General features: G+C 41.4%; 3 protein-coding genes and 1 long non-coding RNA gene across 5 annotated transcripts; 2 read left to right on the top strand and 2 right to left on the bottom strand.

The window, feature by feature from the left end:
* Positions 1–1,167: 1,167 nt before the first annotated feature.
* Positions 1,168–3,988, bottom strand: LOC107566795 (uncharacterized). 2 transcript variants are annotated; one of them, XM_016252344.1, is made up of 3 exons: positions 3,642–3,988; positions 2,527–2,739; positions 1,168–2,454 (listed from the first exon to the last, which is right to left on the bottom strand). In XM_016252344.1, exons 1-3 carry the CDS (start codon positions 3,880–3,882, stop codon positions 1,256–1,258), a joined length of 1,653 nt encoding a protein of 550 aa, XP_016107830.1. In that variant the 5' UTR covers positions 3,883–3,988; the 3' UTR covers positions 1,168–1,255. The 2 variants fall into 2 exon arrangements, with proteins under 2 accessions (XP_016107830.1, XP_016107829.1); XM_016252343.1 differs by having other exon boundaries at positions 1,168–2,739.
* A 1,392-nt stretch (positions 3,989–5,380) lies between these two features.
* On the top strand, positions 5,381–9,140 carry LOC107566776 (uncharacterized). The gene is made up of 6 exons (XM_016252312.1): positions 5,381–5,681; positions 5,779–5,923; positions 8,161–8,364; positions 8,484–8,664; positions 8,799–8,891; positions 8,982–9,140. Exons 1-6 carry the CDS (start codon positions 5,381–5,383, stop codon positions 9,138–9,140), a joined length of 1,083 nt encoding a protein of 360 aa, XP_016107798.1.
* Positions 9,123–10,542, top strand: LOC107566797 (N-lysine methyltransferase SETD8-like). Its single transcript, XM_016252348.1, has 4 exons — positions 9,123–9,338; positions 9,461–9,654; positions 9,743–9,973; positions 10,100–10,542. Exons 1-4 carry the CDS (start codon positions 9,178–9,180, stop codon positions 10,510–10,512), a joined length of 999 nt encoding a protein of 332 aa, XP_016107834.1. The 5' UTR covers positions 9,123–9,177; the 3' UTR covers positions 10,513–10,542.
* Positions 10,465–12,040, bottom strand: LOC107566798 (uncharacterized). The gene is made up of 4 exons (XR_001606552.1): positions 11,656–12,040; positions 11,159–11,237; positions 10,827–10,950; positions 10,465–10,545 (listed from the first exon to the last, which is right to left on the bottom strand). It is a non-coding gene; the product is annotated as an uncharacterized lncRNA (long non-coding RNA).
* Between the last annotated feature and the right edge of the window lie 6,798 nt (positions 12,041–18,838).

Here is an 18,838-nt window from a genome sequence, read left to right as displayed (position 1 = left end):
AAACCTATTAAATAGATCTGAGAGTAGTTATAAAAAGACTCGGTGACAAAACACCAGTGTGCTTTGATTTCCTATTTGCAGAGCCTTCAAGACATTGTTAAACATGTTTTTGTCTCATTTAGATATCATTTTGCCATTATTTAACAATTTACCACACTCCCCCTGTGACTATATTCACTGTTAACAGCATTTATTCATAAGAACTATTGCAGGGTAACATACATTTTTCAGTATTAAGATCTCATTATCTGCAATTAGTTAGCCATGCTTAAATAAAGCTTTAAGCAGACTGTGAATTACTATTGTAAAGAGGATTTTTACCAGCACTTCATTCTCAGATCTAGTGTACAATGGCTTGACAACAGACAACATTCATATGATCAGTTATTCCTATCAGTTATTAACTCCCCCATTTTCTCGAATAAACTGTGAAGATCTGTATTCTTTGCACATAATGGGTGGTCTGACTCTCTTACTAATTTACAGATTTTACTTTTGATCAACTTTTTTGAACAACGTGCCTAGAAATTAATTATACAGTGTGCACTTGTGACTAACACCAGACATTTTTGTTCTTGAAAAACTGTTGCACCAACTTAGGCACTAAAATAATTTAAACTCAAATCAATATTTCATGTCATCTGTGCACAATAAAAGCAACAAAAAAAACCTCAGAAAAAAACTGAACTCAGTGTTGGTGATTTTTGTAGTCAAATTTAGAAGACATAGCTGCAGAATAAATCAGATGATGAGCATAATTTATTAATTTAATAATTTATTTAGCTTAACTTGAAGGTTGCATTGCCACTTTACCTGTTGTATTTGCACTACATTAACACTGTGACCATTTAAGTGCAGTAGGTTTTCATTGTTCATTGTGTATTTAACCAGTGTTTGTATAAATTTTTACCTTGTCAGTCCTTGAAGGCTGTACTGCTACTTTACCTCTTTTACCTGTTGTATTTATGTATTTGTATTTTGCACTAGAAACTTTTCAGTAGTTTTTCATTGTACATTCTGCATTTGTAACTTATTTATTGCCTTTTAATCTCTGTTGTCAGTACTTGGTTACACTGTCGCTTTACTTTTACTTGTATTTTTTTCCTGTGGACTGTACACATTTACTTCAGCATTACACAAATAAAGAGACACAAAACTGTAGTCCTTTTTCATCATTTATTATTATAACGTGACAAAGTAATGAAGAATATACAGTTCACATTGAGTTTGTCATGTGTACAGTTCATGTCATGGTTTACAGTTTCATAACACTGGGGCACATATTAGTCAGGGCACAGCACACAGTCACAACCTTGTCAAGGAACATCATGTCCTCGTCTTCACATGGGGCAATCATGCTCACCGGTACGGCTTCACTTAGCATGGTGTACTTTCTGCGCACACATCCCACCACCCTGTTCAAGTGGACCCTGAGGTGAGCTAACTTGCGTGTCTCCTCCGCATCTTTTGTAACCAGCTTTTGTTTTTTCACTTCTGCACACATTAGTCCGACATTCTCCCTGATGTCAAACCCTCTATCCGCCAACACCAAGTCTCCAGGCAACAGTTTATCAAGAAGGCCACTACTCTCAATAATATACTGGTCACTGACACCATCTCCCCACCCTTTAGAAACGAAAGCAATAGCTCCACGTGGTGTAATGCCAATGAGATACTTTAGCGTGTGCTTTTGTGAAGATCTCTGAGCTATAGCTCTCTGATTTGATGCTCTCTCTGCATTCATTTCAAAGCAGTCCACGATCACTGCAACATGATTGCCAAAAGCTTCTACAAACTGTTGTAACATGCTGCCCTTCAAGCAATATCTCTCTGGCCAGTGCACCAAAGGGCTGAGGTGTGTAAACATTGCACTTATGGTGTCTCTGAATGTGGTGGACACTGTCTGTTGATCTATGCAGAAGAGGTGTGCAATGTGCTGGATTGGCAGATTCAGCTTTAGGCGCATCAGAGTTAAAAAGAGCATGTGAAAAGGCGAAAGTTTGCATCCTGTCCGTGGTAGGCAAGGAAGAAGCTGCGTCAGCACACCCATCAGAACAGCAAAACATGGCAGCCCAGTGTAGTACTTGACCCTCTCTTCATCATCTCCCAAAAAATCCTCAGACATTGTCTTTTGGGAGAGCTCTTCCTTCAGTTGCCTGTTCTCCTCTAATAAGCGGTTAATTTCAGCACGTCTGCAGCTACAAAAACTACATTCCTGCTGTTCTTCAAGGTCGTACGTTGATGCAGTTTCATCCATCTGTAAGCTTTGTGAAGCGTCATCTGATGGTGGATCTTCATCCGATGGTGAATGTTCATCCGATGGTGGATCTTCATCCGATGGTGGATCTTCATCCGATGGTGGATCTTCATCCGATGGTGGATCTTCATCCGATGGTGGATCTTCATCCGATGGTGGATCTTCATCCGATGGTGGATCTTCATCCGATGGTGGATCTTCATCCGCCGGTGGACCTTCATCCGCCGGTGGACCTTCATCCGCCGGTGGACCTTCATCCGCCGGTGGACCTTTTATTGGTGGTACATCTACATCCATCTCCAATTTCAGGTCTGGTAGAGCTGGTGATGTTGCAGGTGCAGCGTTGTTCTGTGCGCGAGCTTTTTGTCTCTTTGACCTACGGGGAAACCGCTCAGGACGCGTCGCTTTGACCTCTGTGTGCCCGAGATGTAATGACGGCACCCAGTCAGGATGACACTCAAGCATTTCATAGGCTGGTTTGCCTGATTAGAAGAAAAAACAAAATTTCTTTGATTAGTCACACTAACAATGAAACATTTGAAATAATCATGACTTTTGTACATAATAAAGTGACTCATTATCATTACAATTTAAAATAATTGGATATTTTAAAAATGTAATTCATTCTTGTGATGAAATGAAGCAAGATGATTAATTACGCCAGTGATCCTTTAAAATTCATAAAATAATTATATTACATTGATTTGGTGCTCAATCATTATTACTTATTAATAATAGTTCTTAGCAATGTTGAAACTTTTTTGTTTTGTTTGCTGCGTAATATTTCTGTGGAAACTGTGATGCATTTTCAAAAGAACAGCATTTATTTAAAATAGAAATCTTTTGTAACGTTACTTTACATCACTTTTGATCAATTGATTGCGATTTCATACAAACACACACACACACACACACACATACATAAATAAATATATATATCTTAGGTAAACTGCTGTTTAAAAGTTCTGGGTATCACGCAAAATATTAAGAATAAGATAATAAGAAATGTTTCTTGAGCACCAAATCAGCATATTACAATGATTTCTGTAGAATCTTGTGACACTGAATTCTGGAGTAATGGCAGCAGAAAATGTAGCTTTGCCATCACAGGAATACATTGTATACTGAAACGACAAACAGTTATTTTAAACTGTAATCATATTTCACAATATTATTATTTTACTGTGTTTATACAGTAATAAATAAATGCAAATAAACGCAGCCTTGGTGAGCATAATGATTCTCCCAGAACCATTACAAAATCGTGATCTTTTGACCGATAGTATATATCTAGTTGTGCAAAGTTAGCGGTGTAACTCCTCGCCATGTTAGCATTGCTAGCGGCAACAACGTAGCAGTTAGATGTGTCTTGATTATAGCTTACCTGAGAGAAAATGCCGTGAACACACAAACATGTGTCGGGAAATGTTGTCGAAGGTGATGTCTTTGCGTCTTATGGCTGATACCCATGCCATGCGACGCCTCTTTGTTAACTCGGAGATCTGATTTCCAAGGTGTTGCTTCCAAGCTGGAAAGCTGAAAAATCGCACTCCATTTAAAATGCGTTTTCCATACCGATCCTGCGAACGGTTATTGCAGTTAATAACACAGCAAGAGTTCACCATTCCTGCGTGTTTTTGATGTATAACAAAAGGAACTCCGATGCCCGCCTACTGTCTCTCTCTATGCAGCTTCTGTGTCCTAAAAACCCACAATGCCTTGCGTTCTTCTTCTTATGATGTTTAACGGTGGTTGGCAAACCAGCTTTTGGTGCATTTCCGCCACCTACTGTGAGGCGATGATATCAAGGGAAATGCTAATTCAAAAAAATATATAAAATAAAAAAATAAAAATAAAAACCTTCTACCTATATTTTATTATATAACTTTGTTATTTTCAGAAAATTAATAAGAGCTTTATAACCTTTATGAGAACTGTTAAACACATTCTGTACTGTCATAGAATTAATGCCGGCGGATTTTAATTCCTCTTTTAACTGTATTCTTTCCCTTTCATATGCCCTACAGTTAATCAGCACATGCTCTACAGTTTCTGGAAGTCCACAATGATTACATTGATGCCTTGCGTTCTTCTTCTTTTGGAGTTTTATGACGGTTGGTAAACAAACGATAGTTTTGAATATGATAAAGATGTCTTCCTCTCTCCTCCTTATTCCAAACTTCTTCCCATCTCATTTTTATTGTTGTTCTAATTTTAGCCTTAACTTCTTCTATGCTTAGTGGTATAATAATTTCTATATGTGATCATTTCAGTGCCTGTTTTGCTAAATGATCCGCAACCTCATTTCCATCCACTCCCACGTGTGTTGGAACCCACAGGAAACAAACCTTAATGTCCAAAATGTCTTGTCTTGAAGATCTTCCACTGATAAGACTTGATAGTGCAGAGAATGAATCTGAACATATCACTGCATTCATTGGCCGAGTATCCCCCATCCACCTGATAGCTAATAATATTGCTACCATCTCTGTGATGTAAACTCCTACTTGATTAGAAACTCTTTTACCAGTCTTGATTTGATAAGTTGGGACAAATACAGCTGCTGATGCTCGTCCTGTCTCGTGATCTTTGGAACCATCAGTGAAAATTGAGATTGCGGAGTTGTAATTCTGTTCTAGATACGGTTTAACCATGACATCAGCTGTACAGTAAGTTCAAAGCTATGGCGATGAGGAAACATCCAGATATTTTGGCACAAGTTTTTTAATCTGTAAACTGTTGATAAAGCAACGAGTAAGTAGTGCACATTGCAATGCCTCCATGTGTGGAAAGCTTCAAGTCATTTTTTATGGTTCGTGCCCCGCTCTCCCTTAGCTCACTTTTAAGTGCGCGTTCTTCCCCCAAATGTGGTCAATGATCTACACACACACGCATACAGTTTCCACGAGATATTTCCAATTATAACTTTGTTCTGCGTCTACCCATCAGGACAACAAAAAGATGAGCACCTCTGAAGGAGATGACCTGGACCCGTCTTTTGAGGAGGTGTTAGTCGGTCGAGTCAATTCTCTCGAGAGATTTGCAACTGAGCAGCTTTCTGATGCGAAAAAAACACATAAAAGCCTGCAGGAATCATTAAATAACACAGCAAGGATAAGCGACATGGCTGCAGTTAAGGCAGAGCTCAGCGCCTTAAAATCTCGCGTCGCAGACCAAGACCAAAAGATCGAGGAGTTGAGGAAGCAGCTGGAAGGAAAGGGCAGCAGTGCTCCGGCCCACTCCGGAGGCCAGAAGAGACCCGCTTCCTCACCAGATTGGACTCCGGAACCGAAGCGGAGACGGTCCGAAGAGCTGGACAAGATCCTGGAGCCATTCTGGCCAGAAAGAGCCGATGCCCGTGAGAAGCTGACTGAAAGGCAGCAGGCCTTCTTCGGATACATGATGGGCCAGCTGAAAATCAAAGGTGAGCGCGCTTTAAGCCTCTTAACTGTTTGACAGGTTCTCTCAATAGAAGTCAAGTGACGTGAGAACTAAAAACAACCTCCTGATATCTCTGTCAGATCGGAGAAACCTGGAGATGAACGCGGCGGCGGTGCTCAACGAAGGAGTTTCCAGGGGCGTCTGGGAGGAGGACTGGACTCCTGCAGGCATAAAAACCACGTTCAAGCAATACCTTGTTGAAAAAATTAGAAATCACGTGAAAAAGCTCAATAAAAAACAAACATATTGATCTTCTTTTGTTGGTTTATATTGTATTTGACAATATTTTGTATATAATCTTAAATTGTAACACACATTATATATATTTATATTTATTTGTTCTTGATAATTACTGTTGTTGTGTTTTTGTTTGCTTTTTGAATCACTAAACTGCTTTGTGTTCAAATCAGTCTTTACATGTATTCTCATTACCTTCTGCTTGAGCAAAGAATGTGGAAGCACATTACTCACTGCACCTGCACTATGTACACATTACAATGTAACTGTAATGTTCATAAAGTGTACTTTTCATTTAAAGAGGATCGATGTCAGATACAGATAATTTTTCCTCATTTCCATCCAGCATTAATACACAACACAACTACGCTACAAAATGATCTGATTAAACCGAAAAGGGCTGTTTAGGCGTTTAACCTGGGTTATTTGTGGACTGCTCTAAAACAAATACCAAAGGGCAGTTCAATGCAAGTACTTTTACGCAAAAAAAAAAAAAAAAGGGCCTTTTTTTCCTTAGACACTGCTTAGAAGAACCTTTCCCATTTTTGTACATCGAATCCATTTCTGCTGAATGCTACCTGTTCCTGCTGGGCAAGTCGGTGTTGTTGTGGTTCCGGTGCAAGTTCAGAGGTGGGCCGGTCACCAGGTATGCCTCCACCCGTTACCCCTGGACACATTTGCTGAATTGCCACTGGTGAGGCCCGACTCGAATCTGTTCACTTGTGATGACAGAGAAAAGAACACAAAAATAACAAACGGTTACTTATCAGATAATAGATGGATAACAGTAAATTAAGCTAATTAGAATTGAAGTTCAACTGATCGGAAAGACTTACCTGACCGTCAGTGTCTCAAGTTGTCCACCAGAGGGCAGAAGAGATTGTCTTCAATGTGAAGCTCCCCCGATCTGCTTTACAGTTTTCACCTAAAGATCAACAAAGATGCAGATTATTAAATAGTTCTAACGGGCACCGTGTCTGTCTGACAGTCTCTACGGATAGATAGGGGGCAGTTGAAACTCGGTTGTGCTTTGCTGTGAGGGGGGGGGGGGGCGTCAGGTGCGCTCAAGAAGAGCCCCCAGGTATCGCTGTATATTATAGGGTCACTCTGGACTGGACTAACTCCCATCCCCCTCTGTGACCCCGGACCTCGTCACAGAGCTGCCAATCAAACCTGTTTTGTGCACTGCTGCTGCTGCTCAGTTACAGAAAAAGACATCGAACTTCTGCCGATCAAAGGTAATAGATAAATTGTTCATTTTGCATGATATTACAAGTTATGCCTGTACATAAGCGTTCAGACCGTGCACGTTTCCGAAATTAGGTCACTGATTGGATAAATAACTGTTAGGTTACATCAGTGTAGATGATTCAGCATTTAATCTTTGCGTCTTCAGCGGCTCCTGTCGTCGAGCTCTCTACAGCGCGTGCATAATTATGCAAGTCAATATTCTGAACGTACTTCTTTTCCCAAGCACGTTTTAACAATCCCAAACCAAATCTTAACTAACTCTATTAAATCTGTACGTTATATAATTATTTAAAAGTAGCCTAGGGGTTAACGAGGGCTGGAAGGGAAAAAACACCTTATATTCATGTGCGCATAAATGATTAAACCGGTTTTATTGACTAAAAGGTCAGAAATTGTTAAGTTCCCACGAGAAGGATGCGGTACTATAGAAATTGCACAAGTGTAAGAGAAAAGATGCATTTAACGGCTAAAGACTAAACCCCACTTAAGAATCACTAGTCATTAAATCGATAAAGAGTCGTCGTTTACATTTTTTTGTCATGTTATTATTATTTTTTTGGCAGATATAATTCTATTTGTACGTCGACAGTTTTACTACAAATACCATGGTTGAACTAGGGTTAGTGTAGCAAAACCATGTTTTACCATGCTTTAATGTTTGTACGCCCCCTTCCTTCGGCATGGCCTTTTCCCGAACCTGAAGACACCAGCTGGAGAGAAGAGATACCACTGTGGAGAGATGGCAGGGAGAGTCAAATGTATGTGCTTGTGTATATATATATATATATATATCTCTATATCTATATATCTCTTTGTTTTTCCACAATAAACTCATCCGAGCGCACAGTGTATTAAGCGTGTTATGTTACCGAGAAATAATCAGGACGTTCTTCAGCTGTGTACAGGAACCCTTGCAGCGTGGTCCACTGCTTGATTTGTCTTAAGCCCCAGATCAAAATTGACCATCATTTAAGAAATTCCTGCTTACGGGATGCGGTGGATGGCCGTATCCAGGAGGAAGTCCTGAGGGCCAAGGAGTCACAAGAGAAGTGGGCAAGAGAGGGGAGGGTTATGAATTTCTCACAGGTCAGGAAATTGGTCAGGGAGGACCCGTCTTGTGACTGCTTGGCCGAGTACTTCCACTCAAAGGGATTCTTGATCCAAGAGGGGCATGACAGGTAGGGAAGTGTGTGAACATAGAGTCAGTTAGGCATTGTAATTCATTTGTGACGGGTGTAATAGACTGTAGAGGGGTGTGATGGGCATACCATAGTCACGGACCCTTTGATTCCTCCAGCGCTGCAAGCCAGGAGTCCGAAATCCTTGCTCTCGCAGAGGAGGACATGGCTGAGGTGTCCAACCACCTCAGCCAACATAAGGGGGTTCCAGCAAAGAGCAAGACGGACTTCCGGAGCTTCTGTCTCGCCACAATGATGTGGGTTCATCACCTCGGTCCTGCCAGCATTAAAGAGTTCAAGGTGAGCTCACAGCTGACGCACTTTAGACGCGTTCAAAACACAAATATGATACGTTATATTATATTATATATGGTCTTCTGAGGTTGAAGAATACACGCCAGAACCTTATCGTTTCGGTTTGAATGTTTTCACAGGTCCAGGAGTGGAACGACAGAGTGCCGGAGGAAGACGGAGTCACTGTAACGCTGTCCAAAGGAGCTATCGAGTTAAGCAAAAAAGAAGAACATGTAAGATGATCACACTACACTGCACACTATCGGTTCATTAACAGTTCTGTGACAGCGAACACTTAAAATATGCGTAAATCTTTGCCATAGTGGTTGGACTGCTACTTTGTTCATATCCGGCCAGAATATTTAAAGGCCCAAACTCCAGAGAGAGACGACAGGGACCGGTTCTTCCTCGGGGCTTCGGGTGTCCCTCTTAGCAACCCGACAGCCGATGTGCAAAGGCTACGACAAAAGCAAGTATTGTAGCGTTTGATGCGGATACGGTTGGGTTTCACGACAGGCCATGACGGACATTATACCTTCATTTCTCCCACCGACGTATGTCCGCAGGTATGTCATGAGGCTCCAGGAGAGAGCTGTGCCGCCACCGGAGCCACAGGCGGGACTGACGGTTGATGCCCCCAGCTCATCTGCGGAAGGGGAGGCACCACACATGCCGGAGAGGTACAGAATGTTTACATGTACACATTTTTTATTTTTACACTAACTGTACTTCAGCCATGGTCTTGGTAGTAAAACTATTGATGTACAAATAGATTTTCGCCCCCCCCTCACCCCCCTCACAGGACAGCAGCACCTACCGCGGCAGCCCAGCTCCTGACTCCTCGGTTTTGGGGTGCCTTTGAGGACCGGTTTCCCGTTTCCCTTCACGGAAAGCCTCCAACAAGGGCGCAGGCGGCAGAGGCAGGATTTATGGACCGCAGCTACTACCACTACTGGAGGAGGCTTCAGTACAAGCTGCGGGTACAGTATATTCTCGGTAAGTGCTTACAATGGTGCCCGTCACATTATGGTCTACTTTAAGTGAGCTGTGCTTGGTTAAAACTCACCCGAGTCCTGTTCCCCAGAGCAGTCCACTGGCAGGACCGGCCAAAAACCCCTGGCATCTCACGTCCAGCGTGCCATTGCCAAGGAGAATGCGTGGACCACCAACGTGCCCTCCGTGGACAGTGTTCAGCTGGCATGGGTGCCCTGCCAGGAGCCATCGGCTGCAGAGAATGATCCCGTGATCATTGCCTCCGTGGTCCAGCAGAAATGGGAAGGGCTGGCCATTAAGAGCTTTGAGGGGAAAGGCAAAGGTGTGTGTCACAGTTTTGACTACCCACTTTTTGAACACGATTGTAATCTTTTTTTATTTATTTTTTATTTATTTTGTAAAGAGTGAAGCGGTTTGCTCAATAGCACGTTCGTTTACCTTTGTGCAGGGGTCATTGCCACCATGGAGTTCAAAAGGAACCAGGTCGTGTGTGACTACCACGGTGAAGTGGTCTCCAAGCAGGAAGGGGAGCGGAGGCTGGAGACCCTCACCGGGGAGCCGTCATACCTGTTTTTCTTTAAGGGCAAGGGTGGCAAGCCTCTCTGCATCGATGCCCAGAAGTTCCCCTGTGACTGCCACCCAGACCAGGAGACTTATGGGAGGAGGATGAACCATTCCCACAGCAAAAACAATGTGCGGCCTCAGAGAGTTTCTCTAAAATTTCTGGATGGTCCCAGGGAATGCGTTCTCTTCTTCGCTCTGCGGGACATTGCCGTCAGCGAGGAGCTCCTGTGGGATTACGGGGTTCGCAGCTCTTCATTCCAAGGAGAAGGGTGGGATCTTTCTTGGCTCGATGACTGACTTGGATCACGTAGCTCTTCTTGTCCACATCGCCTTGTCACACACACACATATTTTCCCAATGTAAAAATGTAAATACTGTATCAAAAATAAAACAAAAAGTGTGTTGCACTGCATACTGTATCCACTTTCGAAATAAAGTGGGTCATTCCCTTTCAGTGCATCTCAGCGTGTGTGCTTGCTTACTTTACTGTTAAGTAATCAACTTCTGTTTAGTAATGTGTAGAGAAAAAAATACAAATAGATATATATAGATAGATATATATATATATATATATATGAATGAAAAGAAAGAAATTTTAGAGCACTGAATACCATTATTTTACTGCAGTTTTGGCTAAAGACAACACATCCATTTAGTCCATTTGGCTGAAAATAATGCAGCATACACAGATTGAGCAGTCACTCTTTGATCTGGCCAGTCACGTGATCAACGCACCTAGAATGGGAGAGAGAACAGTTTGATAGCGAGATGAATTCTCCGTCTCCAGCACCATCAATAAAAACAAAGATAAAATATGGAAAAAAGGATAAGAACAAAAAGTTGATTACATTTTGGTAAAATCATTAATAAATTAGAATAAAATGAATTTTTAATTGGCTTACAGAGTACTTTTGGCAAAGCCCAATACTTTCTGTAGACTTACCCTGCAGTCAGTGTCTCATGTTGTCCACCAGAGGGCAGCAAAGGCTTTGTCATGTGACGCACGAGCGCTCGTCTCTGACCTAATGTTAAAGACGCAGATTATAAACTTCCAGAGAGGAAAGAGAAGACGAAGCGTTAAAGTAGTCCATTCGAGCCTTGTTACATCGCGTGGCTATTTCTACTTTTTTCAATTTCACTTTATTTAATATTGCAGTACTTTTTCTTAAGCATTTCCACTAATATTGTACTTAGCATCAATAAAATCTGTCAACCTTAGAAACAGTCCTATAAAAGCTACCAGGTGCTTAAAATATATGTTTTCCAGATTTGATTTACTTTTAAACAGGCTCAAAAACCTTGAGAAAAAACAAACAAATAAAATAAGAAAATTGGTTGGCCAGTTTTTGGAGTTTTAATGTAACAAACTCTCCACTGATAGCAAGTTTAGTAGAAGCTTAGTTAACCTGAACCGAACATGAACCAGAACAATAAACTTACCAATCAGCAGTTACAGCTCGGTGAGAAACCTAAACCAAGAACTATGAAACACAAGGGCTCTGCAGACTAATGAATAACAAGACACACTTGTGACCAATCAAGACGACCCAAGCAACAGGGAGTCGCACGACAGCTGGGGGCTGTTTCATAAAAGCGGGGATTAAAGTCACAAAAACTGACTTGAAATAAGCTAACAGATCAATCGGGACTAACTACTCGGGTTTCATAAACGACCTTTTAAACTCACGCAATCTCACTAATTCGATCCAGGTTCAATGAGTCAGGATCATTTCTTCTTCTTCTTTTGGAGTTTTTTTGGCTGTTGGCAAACAAACGATAGGTGCATTCCCGCCACCCGCTGGGCTGGAGTGTGGACCATTGATGGACTGGGACTTTTATAATTTTATATTTTTATTGATGAACTTTTCATTTAATTTAATTTAAATTTAAATTGAATTTAATTTAATTTAAAAATTAAACCCTTCTAAATCCTGTTAAACAGGTCTACTTTTTTTAAAGAATGCGATTAAAGCATTGTATATTTTATAACGATCCAAGCCATTATTCAACAAAGTTTTAAGTGTGATATTTTCTAACCCTATTTCTTTGAATTCTTCCAACAGAAATGCTCTTTCGTTATCATAAGCAGAACAATGTAATAGTGCATGCTCTACTGTTTCTGGTAATCCACACAGACTACAGTTCCCAGACTCATGCTTATTCATTTTATATAGAGAAGAATTTAAAGCAGTATGGCCAATGCGAAGTCTGGTAATAATTGTATCTTCTCTTCTACTACCAAAATTAACTCTTTCAACCCCAACTTGATTTTGAATATGATAAAGATGTCTTCCTCTCTCCTCCTTATTCCAAACTTCTTCCCATCTCATTTTTATTGTTTTTAGCCTTTTAGCCTTAACTTCTTCTATGCTTAGTGGTATAATAATTTCTATATGTGATCATTTCAGTGCCTGTTTTGTCCGCAACCTACTCCCACGTGTGTTGGAACCCACAGGAAACAAACCTTAATGTCCAAAATGTCTTGTCTTGAAGATCTTCCACTGATAAGACTTGATAGTGCAGAGAATGAATCTGAACATATCACTGCATTCATTGGCCGAGTATCCCCCATCCACCTGATAGCTAATAATATTGCTACCATCTCTGTGATGTAAACTCCTACTTGATTAGAAACTCTTTTACCAGTCTTGATTTGATAAGTTGGGACAAATACAGCTGCTGATGCTCGTCCTGTCTCGTGATCTTTGGAACCATCAGTGAAAATTGAGATTGCGGAGTTGTAATTCTGTTCTAGATACAGTTTAACCATGACATCTTTTGTTATTACTCTATTTTTGTCATTAATAATTTCTTGCAAATTAAAGTCTACTAATGGTAAAAGGAATAACCAAGGTGACACTACTACTGCAGGGCTCATTTCTACATTTATTATTCCACGTGACTGGGCTTCTTCTTCTGCTATCCTTCCAAAACTTAAAAATTGTCCCAATACTTTTTTAATTGGATGAGTTTCATCATGTCCCTTTACAGAAATCATCTCGGTTACGTATGTAACCTTGGGTCCCTGAGTAGGGGAACGAGATGGTGCGATGACGTCATCGCTTTGGGAACACCTTCGATGTGACGAATGTCTGAAGCCCTTATACCATCACGCCAATTCATTGGCCAAATAGCGCTTAGCACCGCCCCCAAAGCGCACATAGGTGAGCTATATAGCGTGCTGCGTGCTATTTTCATCAGATTTCACTGATTTACAAAGGAAGCGCTATCAAGGTACGGAACGGCCTAGCATCGCAGCATCTTGTTCCCCTACTCAGGGAATCAAGGTTACATACGTGACTGAGATGTTCCCTCTCATAGGCTCACTTTGATGCTGCGATGACGTCATCACATTGGGAATGCTATACCATAACGCCTGACGTACCTTAGATAGCTAGAAGACCAAGGAAAGTATCTGCTCAAGCGGATAAGACCCGGGAGCCGGGAGCCATCCTTACGTGCAAACTATAAAACTTGATGAATGTGCTAGGAGAGGACCATCCTGCCGCAGCACAAACATCTTCCATCGAAGACCCTTTAAAGAAGGCGTGAGAAGAAGCCACTGCTCTTGTAGAATGAGCACGCACCCCTAGAGGCAAAGTCAAGCCACGCGCCTCATAGGCCAAAGAAATAGCCTCCACTATCCAGTGTGACATCCGCTGTTTAGTGACAGCAGAACCTCTGCTCTTACCACCAAAACACACGAACAACTGATGACCCGTCAGACCCTCCAACACAATCGATAAGTCCCAAGAAGGAACTCGGACTGGGCGGAAAGGCCTAAGCCGTCTCGAACCATGCATAAAATGTGACACCAGGGTGTGACGACCAACCGAAACACCTCCTACGAGTGCATGTCCTACCGATATGGCCGCCACGTACACTTTAAGAGTGGCGGGGTAACCCCCTCAGAGAAACGACTCTGAAAAAACTCCCGGACCGAACCTATAAGGCAGTGGACTGGATCCAAAGTGCGTTGTCTACACCAAGAGGCAAAAAGTCTCCACTTGAAAGCATATAAGCATCTCGTGGAGGGAGCCCTAGAATTCATAATAGTGTCGGTAATCTCAGCCGAGAGACCAGAACACATTAGCATACTCCGCTCAAGGGCCACGCCCATAACCTCCATAATTCCGGTCGAGGATGTCAAATCATGCCCCAAGCTTGTGTCAACAGATCGTGTCTGAGGGGAACCTCCCATGTAGGGCCGGCTAGCAGACTGACCAGGTCCGAGAACCATGACTGAGTGGGCCACCGCGGGGCCACCAGCAACAGGTGCTCCACTCTTTCTGATCGTATTCTGAATAGGACTGCTGGGAGCACCCGAATTGGGGGAAAAGCATAAAGACTGGTCCTGGGCCATTCGTGGGCCAGAGCATCCAGACCTAGAGGCGACGGGGGAGACAGGGAAAACCAAAACGGGCAGTGCGTAGTCATGCTCGAAGCGAACAAGTCCACTTCAGCTCGGCCGAACCTCTGCCATATAAGATCCACCACCTGGGGGTCACGTTTTGCGGCAACACAACGTCCCCATCTGGACTCCTTCCAGAAGGAACTGGGGTCTCATCCAGGGGCTTTGAGAACGAGAGCCTTTGCGTGTCACCATAATTCTGCGAAGCGGGTGACAGTGATGTGAAAAGTTCTGGCTCTTGGTCCACCACTGAAATGGTCGCATGTGAAGCAGGCCCAACTGAACTACAGGGGACGCTGCCGCCATCAGACCCAACAGCCTGAGACACAGGCCTACATGTACTCGGCGCCCTGTCTTGAACTGACCTAGACAGGTCCGTATTGACTGCACACGAGCGGGAGACAGCCGTGCCCGCATCGTTCAAGAGTCCAAGTGCACCCCCAAAAAGGTTTTTTGCCGACACGGCAGCAGGACACTCTTTTGAAGTTTCGTCCGTAGCCCTAGGCTCCTCAGATGATCGAGTACCAGATCTCGATGTATCCGTGCCTGATCCTGAGATTGAGCTAGTATTAGCCAATCGTCCAGGTAGTTTAAAATTCAGACGGGGCCGGGAGCCGCAACGGGGCCAGAGCTGCGTCCATGCATTTTGTAAACATTCGAGGAGCCAAAGCTAGTCCGAACAGAAGAACACAGTATTGGTATGCTTTACCCTCGAAAGCAAACCTGAGGAACTTCCTGCATCATCCCAAGCGACCGTCTCGTGCGGCGCCTCGGCAACCGCAGAAATGGGATAGCGGGGGTTAGACGCGAGGCCTACTTTATTTGAGAAGGCCGCGAACCTCGAGCGCAGTGCTTTGAGCCGTAGGCTATCACAGTGTCGACAATCAGAAAGGCCGCTAAGTGCTGCTTGGGGATGTTGTAGGCCCAAACATTGCACGCACCTGTCATGAGTGTCTCCTCCTGCGATGAACCTGTCACACGGCTCGATGCATCTCCTGTAGCTCATCGTGTCCGCTGAAGAGGAGTAAACTGCTCTTTTAGAAGAAATTAGCTAAGAACACAACTTCCTTTTTTTTTTTTTTTTTGCTTTCCTATGGGCGACAGATGATTCGCTTCCTGAAGGAAATGAAATCTGATGAAAATAGCGCGCAGCACGCTATATAGCTCACCTACGATGACGTCATCGCAGCATCGAAGTGAGCCTATGAGAGGGAACCAATAAGTCGCCTTGCGTTCTTCTTGAAATTTTATTGCCGGTTGACAAACAACAAAATGGTGTATTTCCGCCACCAACTGGTATGGAGTGTGGATCAAAATGACTTACTTCCTCCCCCACCGCCCCCCCCCCTTTTTTATTCTCTCCCACAAATTAGTTATTTTAAGGAACTGAAAAATAAAACTATAGCATTCATTCCTTGAGTTATTTTGTAAAATACATCTTGGTGTAAATTGCATTTTTATTTTTATTTCTAAATTTTGCATTAGAATCCTTATTTCAGTCTCATATTTCTGACAGTACAATATAACATGTTTCACTGTTTTCTTCTTGTCCACAAAATTCTCACCTTCCCGTATCATGTTTACCCATTTTAAAAAGTGTACTATTTAATCTTGTGTGTCCAAATCTCATCCTCAATATTACTATCTCATCTCTCCTGTTTTTCCCTGCACTTCTCATCTCTCCCACTTCACTCTAAAAAAAGGACAAACCCAGCTATTGGGTTGTTTTGACCCAGCGGTTGGGTTATATTTAACACAGCATTTTTTAGAGTGTTTCCTTTGAATTCTGTAAAACCACTGACCTTTTTTCTCCTTATCCCATTGTTTTTGCCACCTTTCCTTCAGTCTTTTCTTAATAATACTCTTGATTTCATTCTTACTTAGATTAACAATTAAGTTAATGTCGTTGTTTTTAACTGCTTCTTTTGCTTCTTTATCGGCAGTTTCATTTCCTTGGATACCGATATGCGCCGGCACCCATACAAATACCACTGTAATCCCCATCATTTGAATTCTATATTACGTTTGCATTATTTCCATTAAAATGTCTGGTCTACTTTCCGAGTGAAATTAGTATTGTAAACTAGCCAATGATGAACATGAATCTGAACAAATAATTGATTTCAAAGGTCTTATCTCTTCTATCCACTGTATTGCTAATAATAGTGCAATCATTTCCCCTGTATAAACTGATAACTCATCACTGATCCTTTTCCTTACTGATAAATGAAATTCTGGAACAGTACCTTATTGTCTAAACTCTTTGAAGCATCTGTGTAGATCTGAACATAGCTGTAGTATATGACTGCACATTATATAAATTACATACCTTATCCTTATTTTTCTGTTCTAACAATGCAAAATCTACTGTAGCATCTGAAAGTAACCAAGGTTTTATTACAGGTAGCGGTACAGTTGGACTGACATTTAACTGATTAACTTCAAGTTCTGTTGCTTTCTGTATCACTGTCCATCCAAAACTTTTAATTTGCCTCCTCTCTTTTTCCCAACAGGTCTTTAAAGTATCTAGTGTTGGATGCTCTTGACTATGGCCTTGTAAATTAACCCAATAATTCACTGATAACTGAGTTATTTTAAGGAACTGAAAAATAAAACTATAGCATTCATTCCTTGAGTTATTTTGTAAAATATATCTCGGTATAAATTGCATTTTTATTTTTTCTAAATTTTGCATTAGCATCCTTCTTTCAGTCTCATATTTCTGACAGTACAATATAACATGTTCCACTGTTTCTTCTTGTCCACAAAATTCACACCTTCCCATATCATGTTTACCCATTTTAAAAAGTGTACTATTTAATCTTGTGTGTCCAAATCTCATCCTCAATATTACTATCTCATCTCTCCTGTTTTTCCCTGCACTTCTCATCTCTCCCACTTCACTCTAAAAAAAGGACAAACCCAGCTATTGGGTTGTTTTGACCCAGCGGTTGGGTTATATTTAACACAGCATTTTTTAGAGTGTTTCCTTTGAATTCTGTAAAACCACTGACCTTTTTTCTCCTTATCCCATTGTTTTTGCCACCTTTCCTTCAGTCTTTTCTTAATAATACTCTTGATTTCATTCTTACTTAGATTAACAATTAAGTTAATGTCGTTGTTTTTAACTGCTTCTTTTGCTTCTTTATCGGCAGTTTCATTTCCTTGGATACCGATATGCGCCGGCACCCATACAAATACCACTGTAATCCCCATCATTTGAATTCTATATTACGTTTGCATTATTTCCATTAAAATGTCTGGTCTACTTTCCGAGTGAAATTAGTATTGTAAACTAGCCAATGATGAACATGAATCTGAAAGTTAATGTCGTTGTTTTTAACTGCTTCTTTTGCTTCTTTATCTGCAGTTTCATTTCCTTGGACACCAATATGCGCCGGCACCCATACAAATACCACTGTACTCCCCATCATTTGAATTCTATATAACGTTTGCATTATTTCCATTAAAATGTCTGGTCTACTTTCCGAGTGACTGTACTGTAAACTAACCAATGATGAACATGAATCTGAACAAATAATTGATTTCAAAGGTCTTATCTCTTCTATCCACTGTATTGCTAATAATAGTGCAATCATTTCCCCTGTATAAACTGATAACTCATCACTGATCCTTTTCCTTACTGATAAATGAAATTCTGGAACAGTACCTTATTGTCTAAACTCTTTGAAGCATCTGTGTAGATCTGAACATAGCTGTAGTATATGACTGCACATTATATAAATTACATACCTTATCCTTATTTTTCTGTTCTAACAATGCAAAATCTACTGTAGCATCTGAAAGTAACCAAGGTTTTATTACAGGTAGCGGTACAGTTGGACTGACATTTAACTGATTAACTTCAAGTTCTGTTGCTTTCTGTATCACTGCCCAACCAAAACTTTTAATTTTCCTCCTCTCTTTTTCCCAACAGGGCTTTAAAGTATCTAGTGTTGGATGCTCTTGACTATGGCCTTGTAAATTAACCCAATAATTCACTGATAACTGTACCCTTCTCATTTCTAATGACATTTCCCCCATTTCAACCTGTAGTGCTGTAATTGGTGTAGTTTTTATAGCTCATGTACATAATCTCAATACCTGATGCTGTATAATATCTAACTTTCTAAGAGATGTTTCTGCTGCTGATCCATACACCACACAACCATAATCTAACACAGATCTAACCAATCCACTATACATGGCCTT

Source organism: Sinocyclocheilus grahami, unplaced genomic scaffold, assembly GCF_001515645.1.
Source record: "Sinocyclocheilus grahami isolate Dianchi unplaced genomic scaffold, SAMN03320097.WGS_v1.1 scaffold1100.1, whole genome shotgun sequence".
Classification (NCBI taxonomy): Eukaryota; Metazoa; Chordata; class Actinopteri; order Cypriniformes; family Cyprinidae; genus Sinocyclocheilus; species Sinocyclocheilus grahami.
Note: the sequence above shows the minus strand (reverse complement) of the source record. Positions and strands in the feature narration are given on the sequence as shown.